General features: G+C 44.8%; 1 protein-coding gene across 1 annotated transcript in view; it reads right to left on the minus strand.

Annotated features, from left to right (window-relative positions):
* The window catches only part of GALNS (galactosamine (N-acetyl)-6-sulfatase), a 47233-nt gene that overhangs the window by 10321 nt on the left and 15579 nt on the right, over positions 1-21333 (minus strand). The window contains exons 10-12 of the mRNA XM_065640997.1: positions 17835-17971; positions 15355-15457; positions 7115-7236 (exon numbers count right to left, since the gene is read on the minus strand). Of these exons, the coding sequence (XP_065497069.1) occupies positions 7115-7236; positions 15355-15457; positions 17835-17971 (362 nt within the window). The remainder of the gene's footprint in view (positions 1-7114; positions 7237-15354; positions 15458-17834; positions 17972-21333) is intronic.

Here is a 21333-nt window from a genome sequence, read left to right on the forward strand (position 1 = left end):
CTCCGGTTTATTCTTGCAGTCGTCAGTCTTTCACCTTCATGTCTGGGCGATTCTCCACCATCATCAATACACCCTCAAATCAGAACCAGAGCAAATTAAAGAGGATTTTCAGCGTTTTAAAAAAATCTAGATCTTGTCCTGATGATTCCCGTATGGGCACAGTGCAGTATGCTTATCCTGGGAGTGACAGGACCATGTCATTATTGAGAGGAATGTATCAAAATGGATATTATATAGTGTGCTTCATAAAAATCTGACAGAGGGCTCTTAGTAGATGTTTTCAGATTTATAGCGTGTTTTACCAGACACACGTGAAGTTATGGCGAGAGCATAAAACTTGGCTAATGAAGTATATTTTACTTCCTTCTCCATTGGAATTATTTTAATTAAAAACATTATTTTTAATTGTGAAATACACCCAGATTCAGGTAATTTGATTTTATCTGTTATCAGTGCTGTGAGGCTGCTCAGCACTGCACTATCCAAGTCTTGATCTTGTCCCATTATTCAGTCTTCCTCAGTTCCTCTCTTGTATTATCAAGTTTATTTGCAATTTAGAGTCTGCACAATACGTGAGGCAGACAACAGGTTTGGGGCTCTGCTTCTGAAACAAGGCAACTTACAATTACTGGAAAGGCTCCCAGGGCTGAAGAAAAGCAAAAAGGGAACCAAAGAGAAGACCGAAGGGTCTGGTCCAGCAGCATCCGCTGGGCCTCAGTTGCAACTACCCCACGCGGGGCATGTGGCCAGTTACCCACAGGAATATTTGGAGTATTGACGACGCGTCTCCCCTGTGTGGATTCTCCGATGGTGTCCACAGCTTTCCTTGCAGCAGGGAGATGTGATCCTGCTGATCCTCTACCCAGTCACCTGTTTTCATGGGAGTTGTAACTCCCCGGTTGCAAGAATCCTGCTTTTCTGCTGCATTTCATTGCGAGCGACTGCAGCATTCAAATGGCAGAGGAGATGAAGGCAGAGCGACTACATAAAGCCACAGTATCTGTGTGAACGGGTGACAGAAGGTAACGATTGTCCATCTGATCCTCTCGCTGGTTGCTTCAGTGGTATTTCTGAAGCAGAATTTAAGCAACGTGTCCTTCAGGCTACTGCCGCGCTGCCCTGACCTGTCTCTGAAGAAGACGTCCATTTCAAACTGCATTTTGCAGTTTTGAAACTGGTTCAGACGGCTTTTTACTTCAATATTCCTTTTTTATACAGCACCACTCTAGCCCAGACTCACCGAAATACCTGCAGGCTGCTGGTCTGCCACAATCACGCAGGAGTTCCAGGTTGATCAGACGATGCGCCACGATGCAGAGCGCTGGTCCCGGACGGGGCAGGGGGCAGCGATCAATCGAGATGAGTTTGCCTCTAATCTTAGGCTAGAGATTCTCCTCCACAGACATATTTTTCTTCAGCCCCCTTCCCTCCAGAGCTGGCTGCACAGCGGCTGTCATGCCTGGCTTGCAAACGTCTGACCACCTCTCCGCATCCAGCCCCTGCGTGGTTAGGCTGGATGTTTTTTACTGGCATTGCGGAGGCTCTTTTACCCTCAGCTCTCCGCAGTTTCCAGAATTTTAGTGTTCCTCAACACCACCTCTCCTGTGGTAGCAGCTGATTCGCCCCTGCAATTGCAGCTGCTGCCATTTCCTTCTTTTTCAAGAAGACGAAGAGTTCAGCATCTCCCCTGAGCAAGATTCTGGCTCTTTGTTATACACATTTTGCATCTTCTCTCTTTTCTCCACGGAGAGGTTTCTGCCCTGATCAGTATGGCGAGACTGGCAACGTTTCTATCAGATCCTTTCCCCTTTAGCTCCCCTTCAGGAGCTTCTTCCCTTCTTTTCTGGCTCCATAACCAGTGCAATTACCTCTCTGATGATTTCCTGGATTTTCCATCTGCTCGAAATAGGCACTTGTGAGCTCTCTTGTTAATTAATGTGTTCTAAAATCATTATGTTCATCAACTAAGCCTTATCACTTCCATTTTTTCCATAGTAGTAAAATCTATTGCCGTAAATAAAACACAGGTATTTTGACGTTCAAATTTTAGTAAACTCAGTTTTGAACAGGGGCTAACTGCTCTAAGCAGGAGTTGCTACTAACCTGGAGTATCAACAAGGTGCGAGCACCCTGTATTTACGTGTTATTAAGGCTTCGCACCTCTGGCTCAAACTGACAAAATTTCAGAGATTTCTGCTCTAAATTCTCTTTTTCAGCTTTGTCGTCTGACTCAAAACACACTCTTTACTTCAGTCTGCGTTGGGTATTTTGTTAACGGTATTTTAAGCTGTGCCAGCTTTTGCTATATATTATTACTTCTGTTCTTCCTGACTGGCAATGGAGTATTTTAGTAAAGGCATGTATAAACGGTAATCTGGGACTTGGGTAATAAAACTGACAACTGGTTGTGAAGATGTTACCAAGAGATAATTTCACTGAATTTGTCACAAACAAGTTCCCTATGTGGTACTTAGTGGACACACAATACCCCAAACATAACACAACTTAGTAAAGAAAAAGACCTATCAGATCTTTTAGTTCTGCATTTTGATAAATTTGGTAACAAAGGCACCCACAGTTTGAGTGGGTTTTTTTGAAGCAAAACCCCCTAGTAATTACACCTAGGGAGGAAACAAAATGCTGCTTAAAGAAATGTTTCTGCTTTGTGTGCTGCCTAACGCCCAATCTTATTTATATTTTAAAGTTGAGAGCTATAAAAAAGAGATATCTTCTATCCTACAGCCTACACAGATCTAGTCAATCTCTTGGATGACAAAAGACACAAACTTCTCACTACACAAGGACCAGATAACAAGGCAACTCTTACTTAATGCAAGTGCAGTTACGTTACCATTTTTGGCAATCAAAGAAAAGCTTATTTATCACTAAGCACTCTTCTTTGAGACATATTGCCCATATATACCCTGGTATTGCAGGTGTTCTTATTACAAGCGCCTCTCCAGATGCCAATTTTGCCTCCTCAGTACCTGCAGGCATGTTCATGCCCCACGTCGTCGTGCAGCCACATAAATGTCGAGCTTGTCCTACGGTGCCAAGCTTTGCTCAATGCAGTTCGCAGGAGAGTCGTCCTCTTCCCAGGAGACAGCTTGCTAATTAACCCATCTGATGCTTAGTGCTGAGCATGTCAGTCCTGAAGGTCAACTACAGGACGGGGATCTTGCTCCATCCAGTCTGTTGATGTGATGATGTAAATATGGGCAAGCTCGGGCAGTGCGAGAACTCCTGACATGCATTTGGCACTGCTGTGAATCCCGGCTAGCAAAACGGCGAGTCTGTGAGGCTCTTGGGTTCCCGGGGTGAAGCTCCAGTTCAGGCTGAGAAGCATCAGTGATTATCTTTCAAGGCGAAGGGGGCAAACACAACCGTGTCCCTGGGCAGAAACTGGGGTGCAGGAGATGGTCCAGAGGGGCAGGAGCAGCAAGGGACGGTCACAACCTTGTTGGGAGGGTCTCTTCTAGAGTCAGGCGTGTGGGTGATGCACACACAGCCTTACGTGAAGGGGAACATAAGTGCAGGGTGCCATATGGCTCAGAACTGCCAGACGTGTCCCCAACGTGATGACAGGACCTGCCTGTAATTGCCTGACCAGTTTTTCCACTGCATGAAAAGTGCTCCTCGGGGAAATAAGTTTTTGCTTCCAGGCAGGCTCCAGGAAATTCAGTGAACTGTCAGATAGAGGAAGGACTTGTTCTGTTCCACCGTGAAACCCAGGGAATTGAAAGCTTTACGTGCTGTCTCTATATCTTGAAGGACTTGCATCTTCAGCGATCCCTTCAGCAGCCGGTTCCTCAACAAACACTGGAAAGGTGTGTTCAAAGATGAACTGAAATCGTAGCCTTGAAAAAGTCTTGTAGTGTCAAGCAGTACCCTGTGTGCACGATGTCGTGACCTGAAGACATTTCAGACGAGGCTGCCTGAAGACAAGCACCCTGCAAGTGACGTGTTGCCGCAGTTGACTGAGCTGCCTGATTTCGAGGCTGCCCCAGCTCCGAGATCCCCAAGAGATCCCAAATACATAAAGAGTGGATCTCTCTACAGGTTCGTGTGACACGTGGCCCTCCTGCACAGCAATGAAACCTCTTACAGGTGGTTTTGCTTGTGACTCTACTCCAAATGAATGCAAACCAAGAGACACGACAGATGATTAAAATCATTTTAGGGAGAAGAAAAGGCTGCACTAAAATAAGGAATAAATGAAATAAAAAATGAGCAAAAGCAGGCAAGAAGAACAGGACATCAGTGTGCCATGCTGCTCCTTCACAGCCTCCACAACAGCAGCACAAAACCCAATAAAATCCAGTACAGATTTAACAAAGCAAAGTGGTAAAAGTAAATTAAAGAGGAAAAGGTACCAGTAAATCAGGAGCGCAATGCAAATTTTTCTAAATGCTTTGGCAACGTAACGACTCAGCAGAAGAGCCAAGCTGGTGAAAGAGCCGTGTGGGGGGATGGAGCAGAGTGGCCAACACGGGCTGAGCGGGAGCGGGACCAGCACACCTGGCACGGACGGACGGACAGATGGACGCTTGGAGGAGAACGCTGGAGTCCCTCCTGAGAAACATTAGTGTCGGGACTCCCAACGGGCTGTCTGCCAAGGGGGATAATTAGGCTAAATAAAAATACACAACAGTAACAGCTCCACAAATGAGGATAATTTAATTACCACATTCGATATAAGAGACCCACTTCCCATGAGTTTTCCATTGTGATCAGAGAGAAGACAATAGAAACAGAAATGTGCTGCAGAAAGGAAGATTCATGTACTAAAAAGAGGCTTTCTTTTAGGGTCTGTATATTAAACAACAGCACAGCTTTCCATAATCGTGTCATAATCTTGCCATAAAATTCAATCAAAGTAACAGCTTGTGAGTGCCCAAAAATCAATGGAACCGTAGGAGGAATGATTGCAGATGTAACACTGGCATTTAGAGAGCAGTGTAGGGGAAAGGGACCTGGGGATCCTGGTGGACAGCAGGTGACTATGAGCCAGCACTGTGCCCTTGTGGCCAGGAAGGCCAATGGCATCCTGGGGTGGATTAGAAGGGGGGTGGTTAGTAGGTCGAGAGAGGTTCTCCTTCCCCTCTACTCTGCCCTGGTGAGACCTCATCTGGAATATTGTGTCCAGTTCTGGGCCCCTCAGTTCAAGAAGGACAGGGAACTGCTGGAGAGAGTCCAGCGCAGGGCCACAAAGATGCTGAAGGGAGTGGAGCATCTCCCTTATGAGGAAAGGCCGAGGAGCTGGGTCTCTTTAGCCTGGAGAAGAGGAGACTGAGGGGTGACCTCATCAATGTTTATAAATATATAAAGGGTGGGTGTCATGAGGATGGAGCCAGGCTCTTCTCGGTGACAACCAACAGTAAGACAAGGGGTAATGGGTTCAAGCTGGAACACAAGAGGTTCCACTTAAATTTGAGAAGAAACTTCTTCTCAGTGAGGGTGACGGAACACTGGAACAGGCTGCCCAGGGAGGTTGTGGATTCTCCTTCTCTGGAGACATTCAAAACCCGCCTGGACGCCTTCCTGTGTAACCTCATCTGGGTGTTCCTGCCCTGGCAGGGGGATTGGACTAGATGATCTTTCGAGGTCCCTTCCAATCCCTAACATTCTGTGATTCTGTGTGATTTATTTCAATGCTCAAGTCACGGTTGGGATAAGGAATGTCTAAATAATGGGGAAGCTGCAGTCCTGCAAACACCTCTTTGGGAAGAGCTCCTCTCCCTCAAATCCAGAGGAAACATTGTAGGCAAACTACAGTTCACTTAATACTACCCATTTGTTTCATTTGTGGAAAAAGAGGTCATTTCTATCCACTCTTTGTCCTAAAATAAATTAGTTGTTAAACCAAGCCAGGCATAGTCTTGTCTGGAATCCCAACCCAGGAGCGTAGTTTCACAGAGCTGAATTTAAAATACAGGAGCTGCAGATTTGCTTTATTCATTAGTGCCGAAACGCAATAAAAAGCGAGAGCTAATGTGCTGGGCTTCTGAAGAGCTTTATATGCTGCGTAATGCACCTCTAGGGTGCTTGTCTGTTAAGTGAGAGAGAAGTGAAAATATTTTCCCTTCCCTTCTCTCTCTAGTGAAAACACTTAGTGGACAGCACAGGCTTAGTTCTTTGGAAAGTAATGGAGCGAGTGTATCCACTCAATTATTTAAAACAGTTGAGTAAATGCAGTCCTGTCAGCTCAGAAAACATCTCTCTGTTAAAGCTGCTGCACAAAACCATTTCTGCGCAGGCGGTCACGGTAGCACTGGTTTTCTCTTTCTTTATTTCCACGTTCTCCAAGTGGGAGCCGCTGGTGAGGGATGAGTCTGTGTGCCCCCGTTTGCAGCTGGTTTTGCCGCAGGGTAAAACCCAGTCAGTAGAAGGAAGGAGGGAGGGAGATGGGGACACTTTGGGAGGTTTTTTGAGAGGTGGCAGGTTCATATGTGGGCTGTGCTGGCTGATGACTACGTAAATCCTTACAGAAATCTCTCAAGGCATGGTGTGTGTTGGAGATAAATGTTACAATAGCAGGTTTATAGGAACATGGATCCAGATTCAGACAGCCAGGAAAGTCCAGGAGGGAACAGGATTGGGCAGAAAGTTCTCTTGCTAAAGCCCTTCTGGAGAAGCTCCTTTAGCAGGGGCTGGGGGACACGAAGGTTACACCATATTTGCCTTCCACAGATAGCAGTGCACAGAGGAAGAGCACCCCGGAGTGTGCAAAGATCACTTGACATTTCTCTCCTAGCCCCAAAACACAGAGAATCACAGCTCCGATGCACATGCTCACCAGCACCACTGTTTTGTTCCATACCTGCCCTGCAATTAGTCCTGTCCTGTCCAAAAGTGCCTGTTTGGCCTCCTCCCTCAGGGGTGGTCGGACACAAAACAAGAACGACGGGGCTGACAAGTCTTGGACATACGCACATCACTAACCTGACCGTTTGAAAATGAAGGTTTGTTCAGTTCTCTTTACTACTCTCGCCAGTAATGGCTTTTTGGGACAGTTTTCAAGCAGATTGCAAGAAACACCTGCCAAGGCAAACCAATCATATAAAGCACACACTGACAGTGCTGAGAGTTTTCACATCTTCGTTAACCGGCTCACCTTAACGGGTACTTCTCTCCAGGGTCCCTCCCCAGGTGGAAAAGCAGCGGCAGAGTCGTGTGTTCCTCCTGCGTATGTGTTGTCACTCTGGAGACGTTCTGCCCAGGACAGAAATCAATGCCCTGCAGTGAAGAGAAGAGATCATCAGGAGGGAAGCAGGGGAGGGAGCAAAATTTTAGCTGATGCCACTTTCTTCAGCACCTTGTTCCACTATACCCACAAAACCCAGAGTTATTTTGAAGTGAGAGTCTGCAAAATGGATTCTGATCTGATGGAGTAAAATAAGGTGACAATGTTGGTATTGCACTGACGTAAGAGCTGGAGCAGGCTTTACATTTTTATCTTATTAAAAAATCATCTCTGTAAAATATTCATTAAAATGAAATGGCAAAACTAAAGACAGAGGCGAAACCATTTAATCATAAGAATCGTGTATGTGGAAAGGATCTTCTCTTTTTGGTTTTTATGGCTTAGAAACACACAGAGAGGATCGGATCACTTGGCAGTTCTGATCAAAAAGCAACAGTCCCGGGGAAAATATCCAGTTAAACTGAGGGGCAACGTGTGCCTGTGAGCATCCCTGAAATTTCGCCTTGAGCTGAAGGATCTGTTTCACTGCAGAACAAAGCAAATCTGGTTAATTTTAAAGAAATGGGTGCATTTGTTGATCTGATTCCTAGCAGGCTGGTAGAGAAGCACTCACCAGGAGATGACAGTGGGGCTGGAAGAAAATACAGTAAGTCTGGAGACGTTCTTGTCGCCAAGATTCAAGTCTGGAGGGTCAGACACCTCCCAAAGCCTGGCTGGTTATTAGCCAGGTGTCGAGCTGCCTAATCACCCTGAGCCTGGTCTTGGGGGTGAACGGAACCTATTTAGCCCTGGGAACAGCCCAAAATGCAAAGCACTAATTTCACTGAGCGGCAAATAAAGCAGGGGGCCCCACAGACCAGCAAAGACTAGCACCAAATGGACTTGTTAAAGCTTGGTTTTACAATTCCAGCTGACATGCTGTGCTCCTTACAATACCTCAAAACGCCCCGAGACATGGACAGAGACATGGAGAGAAGGTAAATGGGAATATTTCAATGGAGGTGGGAAAGCAGCTGTAGCATTTGCTTACAAAACATACTGAAAAGGGTCTCTACAGATGTTGGTAGGATTTGATTGGCAAACAATTTTCTAAAAATATCCTGTGTTTTTAATGGACAGCTGGTCAGTGGAGCAGTTAATATTCTGCTTTTCAATAAAGCAAGAAGTTTAGAAGCCCATGAAATCCCATTTATCTGCACAGAGCTATAGATTCCTGAATCACTGACTGGAAAAATAAGAGAGTTGCTTGATAGGTTGTAGTGGCTGACCAATAATGGACTTTAAATGGATACAAAAATTATTGACCTTTCCACCTTGTGACGCCACCGGCCTCTGAAACACACAGTGTAAAACAGATTTTTATTTTTATTTTCAAAAGGAACAGTTAATGACAAGGTATCAAAGCCTACATAACATCCAAATTACAATTTGGATGCGAATCAAACAAGCTATTTAATTAAGAGCCCGCTAATTGGTACAATGCTCTTCGGCTGCAAATGCTTTAGTTTGAAAGAAGATTTTAGTCTCTTGGGCACTTGTTCATACATTGCTCTGTTTACATTTTATCTTTTGTTTCTTACAAAATCCTTGTAGCTGAGACTCCAGAACGCAGCCCAGGCTGCATCTGCTGTGACAATTTGCCTGATGCCGCCAGCCAAAAGTTATTTGTCCTTCTAACCTAAGCACTCAATGGCCTCTTCAAAAGTAGTCTATTGGGGGAAAAATAAAATAAATAAATTTAAAAATAAAATCAAGAATACCATTTTACAACATTGATAAATAACTCTCTTAAAATATGACTGAAGCCATGCTTTAAACTTCTAAGGCCTTTCAACTTTATCTCCGCAAATAAAATTGACTATTATTATTTTTATGTACTGTGTGACTGCCAATATTCAACCTACAGAGAGAACTTCAAATATTTCCTACCTGCCCATCAACAAATGAGCAAAAAATAAGAGCTGAAATTATATCCTCACACCCCTGATCAAGGCATTGTCCTGCATCAGAGCCAGACTTACACTACAGATACTAGAGGAGCCCAGTCTTCTCTCCCTTTGACAGAAAAGAATATCTTTTCATCCACAACTCTATCTCATCCTATTTTGTAAGTCAAAGCATTTTCAGTTCCCAGGCTGGAAAGAGAAAAGTCAGCTATACCAGTGAACTGAAAGTCTGGGATCCCCAAGTCTGGATCGCTTTTCTTTTCTGGAGCAAAATCAGTATAAATTAAATCTGCTTGAGATTTGAGAATTATTTAAAGACGAGCCAATCCACACTCTGGAGCACCTGGACAAGGCCTCTGGTTTTTGGAAAGTGTGTAGATTTGGTGACGCGTGGTACTGGGGGGGACAGACATGGCAAAAGTCCTTGTGTGTGTCTTGGATGGGACGGAAGGAGCTGCCCTCCAGCTCTGCTCCCCAGGCAGGACAACGGGCCTGCTGAGGACGGGGACTCTCTTCTAAATGCCAGTTTTAAATCCTGGATCATTTCTTGCTCTTCGTTAAACAACTCCCCCAGGCTGCAGAGGAGCTCCCCCCATTTACACTGACAGGGGACCGACTTCAGCTCTCTGGCACTGCCAACAGGAGGGCAATTCACCCAAAAATCAAGTTACGTTATGTGGGACAAGAGCAAAGAGGCAGCTACGCCTGCCCTTTCCACCAGGATAACAGAACCCACATCAACTACCCCTCCATATGCTCTTATTTCCTTCAAGGTATTTATTTGGCAGACTGTTAATAACAATATACAAGGGATCAATAGCCGGTTAAAGCACACGCCTAATATTTTATTCTGCGCACTGTCCAAGGTAATTTGCATGTTTACAGGTAATACTGATCACACGAAGTAGAAAGGTCACTTGCTGGGTTTAAGCAAACTTGTGGATCTTTGTCCACAATTATAAAAGCATGAAAGCCAAACCAGAAGATCCTATCTGGAGCACATCAGGTCTCTGCCTTCTAAGGGAGCCTGTAAAAGAGCATCAGATGGCAACCAGAAATAGCTCAGCTCCGGCACCCGCTCTCTTACCCAGGCGCGGGGTTTTGCGCCACTGCACAGACCTGTTTGCTGGAGGAGAAATTCCAGCAATCCTCCTTTTTAAAACAAAAAAAACCCCGAAACGAAACCTCAAACATTTCCCGCACATCACGTAAACCTTTCAACGAGCACATCTTTCTGCCCTTCTTCCCAGCAATCGTGTAGCCTGGATTGTTTTTCCGTTCATAAGATCTAGCGGCTGTTAGTTGCACAGCTTATGCTTTAATTTCCAGAGCAAATGGACCACAGATGCTATGTCAATATAGACATGAGACAAATACAGCCGGTTGCCAGTTTGGGCTCTCCGCCAAGTGATGGAATCACCACTTGTGTTAACGTTAAGCCCTCTGGCAATTCATCACCCTGGCGCTAACCCAGATCCCTCCGACTTGACAAGTGGCTGCAGGTTTTGATAGCGGCGCAGCAGATCTGGGGTCTGTCTCCGGGTCATGGCTCCTCATTCTGCCACACAAAACCCAGAGCAGCAAAATATTGGAAGGAGAAAAGAACAGCAGTTAATTAAAGCCGAGAACGTCGTTTCTTGCTGCTCCTCGCCACAGCGCGGGTAAGTGGCCGTTCTCGCTCTCCTGGCAATTCCCAGCAAAAACCTCCCAAACTGGAGCTCTGAATGACCAGACACCTGAAAGTGTGGCTGCCAAGCTCCAACCCCGTTGAACAAAAATTGCTTCTAATGTGTTAACTGTCTGGAAGAGACCCCAGAAGATGGGCAGATCAGCAAAACCTCCGGCGGCTCTCAAGCAGAAGCGATCAATGGGTAGCTCATATGCTCAGAGGACCACAATCAAATGTCATTATTTGTGAGGTTCTACTTGACTTCACATCCCCCTCGCAGAAAAGGCTTTATCGATCCCTTCATGTCGGGGAGAAGGGCAATCAGCCAGGCTGCGGCAGGAATAACCCCTTTGGCATTTTACATTAAAACAATCGGCTCTGCTGGCAGGCACCCACACCAATCATTTAAAGACACAGGAGCTCCCATGGAAAATCACTGAAGGCTACTAAGGAGATACTAAGCTGGCAGCGGGAAGGTTGATGTTATCAGCCACTCTCCAATGAACCAAAGGGTGTTTTCCACATTTTTTTTCTTAATTATTTTTTCCCCTTCTTGCATCACCGCTCTCGGAGGGCACAAGAACTATTCTCTGCTGGATGGTCTCTGTGGCAGGCAGAGAGACAGAAATTTCCTTCCTCCTGCTGGCTCATACTCCTGTCTCTGCTGCATAGTATTAAATTAGGCAATTCCCAAAGGCCTTACTAGTTACTCAGATAAATCTATAGAGAATACCCATTTTTCCCCTCCCTTTCAGACCTTTCCTTCCAAACAAGGAGGATGAAATGTACCTTTCCCTTCAATCCAGTGGACAAAATAACTGATAACAATGCAGACACTGAGCATTCCTATTTTAGGAGTGGGAAAGTGTGCACCCAGCATCGTGGCTGTGGGCACCAGCAGCAATAGAACAGAAAAGCCAAGTTTGCATGCATTATGTGTCATGTATTTTGCAGTCCAGTTCAAATTTGGTAATGAACAAGGATAGAGGATGAGAGCAACAAGAACAGCATTTTACACAGGATTTCCAGCAAAAGTCCTGCGTGTTATGCTGCACAAGAGAGGGATGTCCCCTGGTTTATCCTTAGTTCTTACTTCTGCTCCAACACACAACACGTGGCTATTTTTATCGCTGCTCAAGAGGAAAGGTGGTCAATGATGGTGGAAAAGCCTACGTGTTTATATCCACCAGTCCTAGAGCGACAGGGACTCGGTCCTTGTGCAGGGGGAAGTTCTCTCTCCCTCTACCAAACTACTTCAAAATGTTTTACTGTTTTACCATTTAAAAATATAAACCACAGTTTTCAAGTAATTTTTTCTTTCTTCTATCTCTGTCCCACTTATCACTTCCTGAATGTCAAACTATGTAAACACGAGCCACCTATATGAAAGGAGATGGAAGCCAGGTAAACATCCTATGCAGTCTGGAGGAAAAATGTCCCATGGAGCTCTTGCTGTCAGTCGCTTCTGTCGAGCGAGCCTTCCCTCTGTGCTTCCATTCAAGAATGCAAGTTACCCAAGTAATCAAGTTAAGCCAGCAGAACAGACAGCAGAGGTATCCTCCAGCTCTGAGGACGACTACAAGACTTTATGCTGGCAGCTGCACGGAAAAAAAAATTGCTTGAGGGTTAAAAAACAAATCAAACAAAAAATAGGAAGAGCAGAATAGCACACTTTGTCTTGGTGACAGATGACAAGTTTTAATCCCTGCGGCAGAGGATGCAGACCAGTAAGGGCAGGTTAATGTCACAGGAGTCTAAGACGACTGGAAACCTGTGTCCTGCTTGTGTGCGATATTTCCAGGGTAAATATTCCAAGTGCCATATGGAGAGAAGCATTTATATCCCAGTTCTGCTTTCCTAGGCTGTGCTTCCCGTAAGCTGCTTCTCTCTGGTACATTTTTATTTGCATATACATACTTTATTACTTAACTAACTTATACCGCATTCAAACACAGAGCTTTCCAGGTTAGAGGCCAAAATTGCACACATTCTTTCTAGATAATCCTGAAAGACCTGGTAGCCCTAAACAGACCCAGGACACGCACCAATTTTGCATTTTCCAATATCAACAGGAAAATGTGGTTCTGGCTGCTTTAATGGTATAATCTCATCTAAAAGTCAAACAAAAATGCACAAAACGTGGATTAAAAACAGCGCAAGTTTCCTGTATCAATGATTTCCCACACTGTCGAGTAACAAGGGAGTTCTGAAAGCGAAAGGAGGTTTGGCTAAAATGTGCCGTGTATCTGTCGAAAGAATGAGATACTCAACTACCCATAAAACAAACCTCTCAAAAATTTGCAGACAGCTGTTTTGACACATCTGGCCAACTTCAGACCTCTTTCAAATGGATGACATGCCAAGCAGATCCATCTGAGCCTGGACCTTCAGACAGAAAGAGCTTCACATTTGGAAGTTTAATAAGTCTTCATATTGGATTCACCTTAAATAAGGGAAGGACACATGCTAAAGATCCTACAATTAACAAGGCCTCGTTAGCCGAAGTTCTACTGGGATGGCAAATCAAACTTATCGAACAGCAATCCTGCCAACAGTCAGAATTCCTAATGCCACAGACGTGCATCTATTTAAATACATTTTTCAAATGAAATCGGAAAACAAATTGGCCTTTTTGATTCTGGCAGCGCAACTGTAGCCCAATATCAACCCAGCTGAGAACACCAGGCACTGAAACAGGCAGCAGTATCATAAGGTGAGATCACAAAACTACAACAGGGCTCGGAACTCTGGAACTGCTCTGCATTCTGATTTATTTCTACTTTTAAACTTGCAAGGCTTGTAATTAATGGCTTGAGGACCTGCGGAGAATTGGAACAAATTTCAGCCTCAGCTTCCTCTGCATGTTGTTAATGGCTGGGCTGTCCACTAATGTGCTCCAATTTTACCCCCATCAAGCACGTGTGATACAAGCTGCAGGAAAGCAAGTGAATTTTTAATAATCTCTCTGATGTACAGTATAATTGCTGACTTTTATCAGACAGTACTTAAACAAAGACTTAGAAAGAAATAAATATTCCCTAATTGCACAACTGCCATTGCTCACAGTAGGAGAAGCCTTTGAAATGAGTAACTGGTCCCCATTATCACGGCTACACACATACTCAGACATCTACAAATAAGTTGAGATCAATGTAGCCATTTATTTATTTCCCAACTAGGTACATGTGTGTGACATTATCTTGCATGCGCACGGGAAAAGGATGAGTCTGCGCCCGTTCGTACCCTCAGACACGCACACAAGCTCAGTCTCACGCAGGGAAAATCCTCCACACTGTGCCACATGTGATGTATCAGCTTTACTCACATACTAACCTAAACAAATACACCATCTCATTTTAGCTGTGTAGAATTAGTATTGAGACAGAGCGTGCAATGCATTTTTGGAGTTTCCTTTCCTTTCCCTTCCCCTTTTTCCTTCCTACTCCATGTAAAACAGAAACTTTGACTCCTGGAGCATTACAGCCTTAAAAAGACAAATGCACATATTTACAGCCCTGAATGTAAATGACTCCCTTGGAGCTGACGTTTCCTTCTACCCCCAGGACATTCCAATGAAAGAAACTCTGCACTTTTACATCCACAAATGTCATCAGAACTTATTTCTGCACCTGCGATGCCTTGAGGACCCACTATAAGTTAAAAAAAAAAAAAGACATAAAAAACCCTCATACAAACAATCCCTCCCCAATACCAGCCTGCTGTCAAAATTGCTGAGAGCTGTGCCATAATGCATTTAGTTCATGTCTAAAGGTATAATCAGCAAGGCACATGTGTGAACCTGCCGTTCCAAAAATGCCCCAGAGTTTAGTACCCAAGTCTGAGGCAAGAAAGATACAAAAGAAGAAAAATAATAGTGCTTAACATCCAATTGTAAGAAGATCAGCCAGGAAATTATAAAAGCTGTGCTTATTTGGGAAATAAAATGTAAAACATCTTAGAGTGCGATACGGGCTTACAGAAGTGCTGATAATAGATTAAACACATGTACTCTACTGTTTTCAACAACTGCTGTTCTTTCCACTGTGTGGTTCCTACGGCTTCCCTTTTCCCTTTCAAGAAAAAACAAAACAAAACAACAAGCCCATTCCTATTTCACTTAAATAGTTCAGGGCACCATGTCTTTTGTACTAGATATTGTGAGATACAGGATCAATTTGGCATCGGACTCCAAACTTTGTAAGGGTACACATGAAAGCTCAGAATTCAGCAGGGAAAGCAGCTTAATATTGAGGGGCATTAAGAAGCTTAATATTAAGGACATTAAGTGCTGATTAAAGGGAACACCTCTCAGAACAACTCTGACTTTGCTCATTTTCCCTGCTCCTCTCTGACTTCAGCAGAAGGGTGCTGTGACACCAGTCCCTTTAGATTTTGCAGCAGATCTTAAGAGGCTGTGAATAAAAGTCTGGCTTGCAAGTGCACAGTGACATTCCCCAATTTAAATCTCTGCTTTCAAGGGTTATTTTTCCCCAGGAGAATGAACAGGAGCAGGGTGCAGGTCAGTGTCCCGTTACCTTGCTGTATTCCTCCCAGGAGTTGCTCCAGGTCCAGTAGTGAGCCTTGTAAAGCCCGACTCTCACCGCCATCATCTCGTTGCCACGATAATAGAATATGGGCCTGAGAAAAGAGAGCAAAGCTGTATGAGAAACGTCAAGGAGACGGGCCCGGGCAGCCAGTGCCGCAGCAGCCCGGCTGATAAGGGAGACAAACACTTAAATGGCGTCTGGCTTCCGATCCGGCTATCAGGCAGAAACAGGCTGCCTCCTAATAGTCTCCGCTGCAAGGTTTTCAATTAACATTTTTTAAAAGCGTTCATCAAGTTGAGAGCTCACAGGGCGCAAGAATGAAACATTATACAGCTTGGCTGCCAGTGATTGTTAATCCCTGAACTATCAGACCCTGTTATTTCCTATGGCGCACGCCGACTTAAACACCAAATGTCTCAGAAATGGCGCGTGTGTGTGAAACGAGGACACAGCCTGTGTGACGATTAGTCTCCTCGTGACGGCAGCACCAAGCTATGCGCCATCAGTGTCACGCAGACAGGGTGGCCAGGGAGGACACCAGATGCTGGCCGGCTCTGGATGCCACCTCAGAAAAACTCCATACAGGAAAACCTGGTAGCCAGACACGCTTGATTTTTAACTCCTGTCCATTTTCTTGCCCAAATCCTCCCTTTGCATCATCTAAACACATCCCTGAAAACTGCAGGTTTTTTCCCGGAGGTTTTCCTAATTAAAAATACATTTGAGAAATGCACTTTGCTCAGAGCATTTGGTTTGCAGCTGTGTACACGCACTACCCTTGCCCTGGGCATCCCAGCAACGCTCCTGTGGCTTTGCCCAACAACACGCTCCTGGTTTTTGAGGGAACAGTAGAAAATTTTACTGAAGTGCATTATCTACAGGAGAAAGGTTTGGTTTGTTGGTGCAGCTCATCACACAGACATCAGCCTTAGTCAGCTCTTCTCTCCAGTTGTTTCAGGCTGCTGACAAGATCGTTTATCACCGTTTATCACCATTGGGACGGTACGTACATCTCTGTCTTTCCTTCAGAGATACCACTTGGCAAAAAACTACCCACTCTGGTGATGCCACCTTGAAAAAACAGTCCCTAAATGCAAGATAAGGTTAAAATATCCACATCTGAATGACAGGAGTGGCCTTAGATCTCTTCTGTTTTAAAATCGTAGCTGTCCCTGCAGGTTTTTGCCCTTTTAAAAAAAAAAGTATATATTTTCCATCTTTGAAAGAGGGTTGCAGCTTGTACTAAAAATCTGCTACTACTGATTTCTTTTTTTCCCCATTCACTTTTTCCTTTTAAGCTTAAAAAAACCACAAAAACCTGCAGCTCTTAGAAAGTTTTGGGGGGCTTTGGAAATGGTAACCTGGACAGGTCTGGGAAAACAAACAAACAAACAAACAAACAGAAATAAAAACCACCAAAAAAGCCCAAACAAACAAAATGAACACAAGGAAGGGGAAAAAAGGAAGGAAAAAAAGCCGTGATGCACTCCGAGTGACTGCTATGGTAACGCAAACAGCAGCAGTTCCAAGGGGCTGGTGACTGCACTGAAATTCTCTTTTAAACCACCGAAGCAGCTTTACAAACTTGCAGCAGCAGAGCTGGGCCAGGCTGTGTTTGAGGAACACGCAATGTCTCACGGCAGCCGCTGGCCGAGCTCTCAGGTAACACTGTACACATGCTTCTCGCATTAAAGGGCACAAAAGCAGTTTTATGGAACAAAGCCTTATGTCCAACACAGAAAAGCAGTCAAATATGTTTTCCATGCGTATATTTCCTTGCTGTCTCACAGAGAAAGAATATATTTCCTTTCAGATTTCCTGAGCTGGCAAATTCCTTATCAAAATCACAACTACAAGGCCTCTCTTGACCCCCAGTGCTCCCAAGGAGAGAGCCAAGGGTGTTTGCTGTCAGATCTCGGTGCCCGTACCCGACAGCTGACAGCACAACTCCGGGCACAGAAACATCCCGGGTCTTTAACCCAAATCTGTTATTGCAAAAGCATCCACAGAAACTGGACCCTGGGGGAGGTGGGTGTCCAGCTCACCCGCAAAGCCCAGCCTTTACCTCCAGCCTCTCTCAAGCCAAGGCTATAAAGACCCAGCATATTCCTGGATGGTTTTGAGTAATAAATAATGTATTCTACCCTACCAGGCTCCAGTTCTCAGGCTTTTATCTCCCCTTTTGCCATACGTTGTTCCAGGGATCCCTGCTAACCCCCTGACATTTACATCTGTCCCCAGACACCACTGTACGACAACATGTCAGGAAATCCCACCTCCACTTGCTCCACCACGGAATTAACACATAGCGCAAAGCTCTGCTGCTACCCCACCTCCCTGAGCAGGAGCAATGATGCGTTAATTCAGTTTATAGAATATTTCTGTAAACTTGATTTAAAAACTAACCCCAAATTTGGCATTATTTCAGTTTGGAGGCAAAGGGTCGGAGCTCTGGGCTCATAACGAACCTGTCAATTAGCTTGCCCTGCAAGACGGCAGGTAAAAGGTCGATGCCGTCAATCTGTCTGTCACTGGGAGGCTGCAGTCCCGCCAGGGAGAGGCTGGTGGTGAACAGATCCATCACGTTGCCCAGCTGGTGACTGACCTGAAAAACCAAGGGAAATGCATTTGCAAAGAGACCTTCAGTAAAAGCCAAACCAAAACGGGCTGGTTTCCACCCAAGCAGAAGTCTTGCTGCCTGAATCTCCTTTGCTGCTAAGCGGCTTTTGAGAATATCTCCCTTTACGGTGCTGCAGTCGCCAGCAAACCTCCTTTTGAAATCATAAAGACGATCCATATTTCTCCACTTCTAGGGAGCATTTGCATTTTGATCCATTTTTTCATTTTATTCTCTTTCTTCTCACTTCTCTCTAAGTATCCGCTTTACAAGAATATGTTTTTGCAGAGTTCAACTTAATTTAGCAAATTCCAAATCATTTGTGGATTGAAAAATCAGCATTTAAACCAAGAAAAAAAAATGAAGTCCTTGATTTGTTCCTTCTCCAGGTCATCTCTGAAGTCCAGAATACCCTGAGAGAGTCCCAGAAAGCACAGGGATAGATGGATAATAACAAAAAGAGCCTGATGACTTCATCTGCAAACCATTTCCAACAATTCAAGAACTGTAAAGTTGTGGTATTTTTAGTATATATTTTAATAGGGGAGAAAAACATCTGGCTTTGGCTCCAACAGAGATGTGCCAGCTTTTTTTTTCTCCTTTTTCCTTCCTTAATTGGAAGCCATACTTATCTCCCTGGTCTTGACTTATATTTTAAAAACCTAAAAAGTCTGTTCTGACCGCTTCTTTGTGAATCTTTGCTCCCAGCCTGCTTGTGGTACGCCATGGTTATCTGCTGCAGGATGGTTAATTAGCACACTAAATTAACACTGAATCGAAGCAGACACACTCAAATCAAGAGCAAGACTGTTTTGCACCAGGATGCACCAGTACAAGACGCAACATGAAAAGAGACTTCAGTTGTACCACTTGTTTGGAGACAAGAAGCCATCTGATACGAGCCCACATCTGTGAGTACAGAAGCACTTTCTGACTCAAATCCAACTTCTAGCAGCAGCCTTGCAAATGTCAGTGTGAACATTACAATGCCGGGACTATCAAAGACTTTATATCGCTGAATCCTCTTTCTACGCACAAACAGACTCCCAGCCTGTAAGCTGACACTAATTATTTAAATATGACAACAAATGATAACATGATAAATGAATTTTTGTGAGATGCCGGCTCTAGGAAAAAAAAACTGAAGGGAAAATGCTATTTTTGCTGGGACACTAAGCCTTTTATTAAGAGACCGGGCTGAAAAAAGCAAACAGTTAAAGGAAGAATTACCAAGTTAAAAGAAGAAATGGGAGAAAGTAACATTCAGGGAACTGATTACAAGTTTAACATTACAATATCGCATTACTTGATTACAGTAATTTCAAATTTTAATGGCTTTCATTCATCAAAAGGTGTTGGCAGGAACACATAATATTAAAGCTGCATGCAAGAATACTTTCACAACTCGCCAGAGAAAATCCAAGTGCAAAGTGCTAAGCGCAAGAGGAAGCCTCACCATGGAAACCCCTGCCCAGGAAAGCTGTTGGATGAGTTGACCAAGATCAACAGATCTTGCAGAAGGTCTCAGGCATTTGAGATTGAGCCTTATTCCTGGATAGTCCTGCAGCAGACGGCCTGGAAGGGGCCGTGCTCAGCCTGTCCTTGTGGCAGGGACAGACAGAGAGGAGCCCACAAAGCCCCCACAAAACGCAAATCGTAGAATCATATAATCCCAGGTTGGAAGGGAGCACAAGGATCACCTGGTCCAACCTTCCTTGGCACAAGCCCAGTCTAGCCAAGCTGGCCCAGCGCCCTGTCCAGCTGGATATGAAAAATGTCGAGTGTTGGGGAATCCACCACTTCCCCGGGGAGACTATTCCAATGGCTGATTGTTCTCATAGTGTAAAATTTCCCTCTTGTGTCCATCGGAATCTCCCCAGGAGCAACTTGTACCCATTGCCCCTTGTCTTTTCCATGGGACTCCTTGTAAAAAGGGAGTCTCCAGCTTCTTTGTAGCTGCCCTTTAAATACTGGAACATGGTGCTGAGGTGTCCCCTCAGCCCTTGGGTCATGTTGGTGGCCCTTCTCTGGACCCTCTCCAGCCTGTCCACATCTTTTTTGTACAGCGGGGACCACAACCGAACACAGGATTCCAGCTGGGGCCTGACAAGCACTGAGTAGAGCAGGATAATGACATGAAGTTCCCTTTCTGCATGGAGACAAGGCCGGGGAACTTCTGATACACTGCTGTGGAAAAGGAAACAGCCCTGAGCCCTCCCATGGGGTAACCCTGAGTCTTGCTCTCCCCGGGGCCATTTGGCAAATGTGGACCTGGGGAAAACCAAAGCTGGCTGTGTCCCGCAGGAGATGAGCTGCGGCAGACAGCGCTGCGCGTGCCTCGGACCGGCCCCTTGCACGGGCTCTTCTCTGGTCTCAACTGTGCACTCAAAAAGGACTGACATTAAAAAACAAACAAACAAACAAACAACTGTACACGTGTTAAAAAAAAAAAATCCAACTCAAACCATCAGCTCACATCTTAGAGCTGGACAGCCTCATGAACTGGTGCTGGGAGCGCTGTGCTGCCTCTGAAGTCAAAGGGGATTACAAGTGCTCGGCATCTCGGCAAAGATGCTCAGTCCCCCATCGGCTCCTCTGGCAGGTAATTTACCCCGAGCGCACCTTCGGAGAGCAGAACAGCATCTGCAGAGCTCAGGGGGAATGAAGAGAAGATCTGGCCCACGGCTGCACCCCGAGAACTGCTACGTCAGGAACGGGTGGGCAAACCGGCGGCTGAGACCTTCTGTAATTAAACCTCTCGCAATTTATAACGCAAATCCAAAAGTCCCTTTTCTTGCTGTCGCTCCATTCCCTTGCCTCAATCTTTTGATATTAGGCTGCAAGAGGCAACCACTGACCTGAGACTCGCGTCTCTAATATCACCTAATTTATACATCGCCTTGTGACAATCCTGTGGGGCCACCATGGTCTTCTTGTGCTGGCCCTTATTAACCATAACCAGATGTAGATGACTCTCTTTAATCATCCCATTACGTTTCTGGTCTCAGACAACATTTTTTCCGTGAAGCAGAGAAAACTTCTTAAGGAAATTAAATGCCCATGCCACAGCCACTTGGATTTATCTGTGCTCTGCAGCACCACATTGAAGAAGAGGAAAAAAAAAAAAGGTTAATATTTATATAAAACTTTGAAGTATTTTCAGAGAAAAATAAAAAAAAATTACCATTTTCTCCTGTCAACAGTGCTCTTTCATTCTAGTTGCCTTTTCCATTTTTTTTTAAGAGAAGAAAAAGAAAAATCCAGTGAGGGCAACAGCCCAGAGAAAATAAATAATATATAAAAAAGAGTGAGATCAGATATTGCTCGTATCAGTGAGAAACAGCCGGTAT

Source organism: Caloenas nicobarica, chromosome 9 (assembly GCF_036013445.1).
Source record: "Caloenas nicobarica isolate bCalNic1 chromosome 9, bCalNic1.hap1, whole genome shotgun sequence".
Classification (NCBI taxonomy): Eukaryota; Metazoa; Chordata; class Aves; order Columbiformes; family Columbidae; genus Caloenas; species Caloenas nicobarica.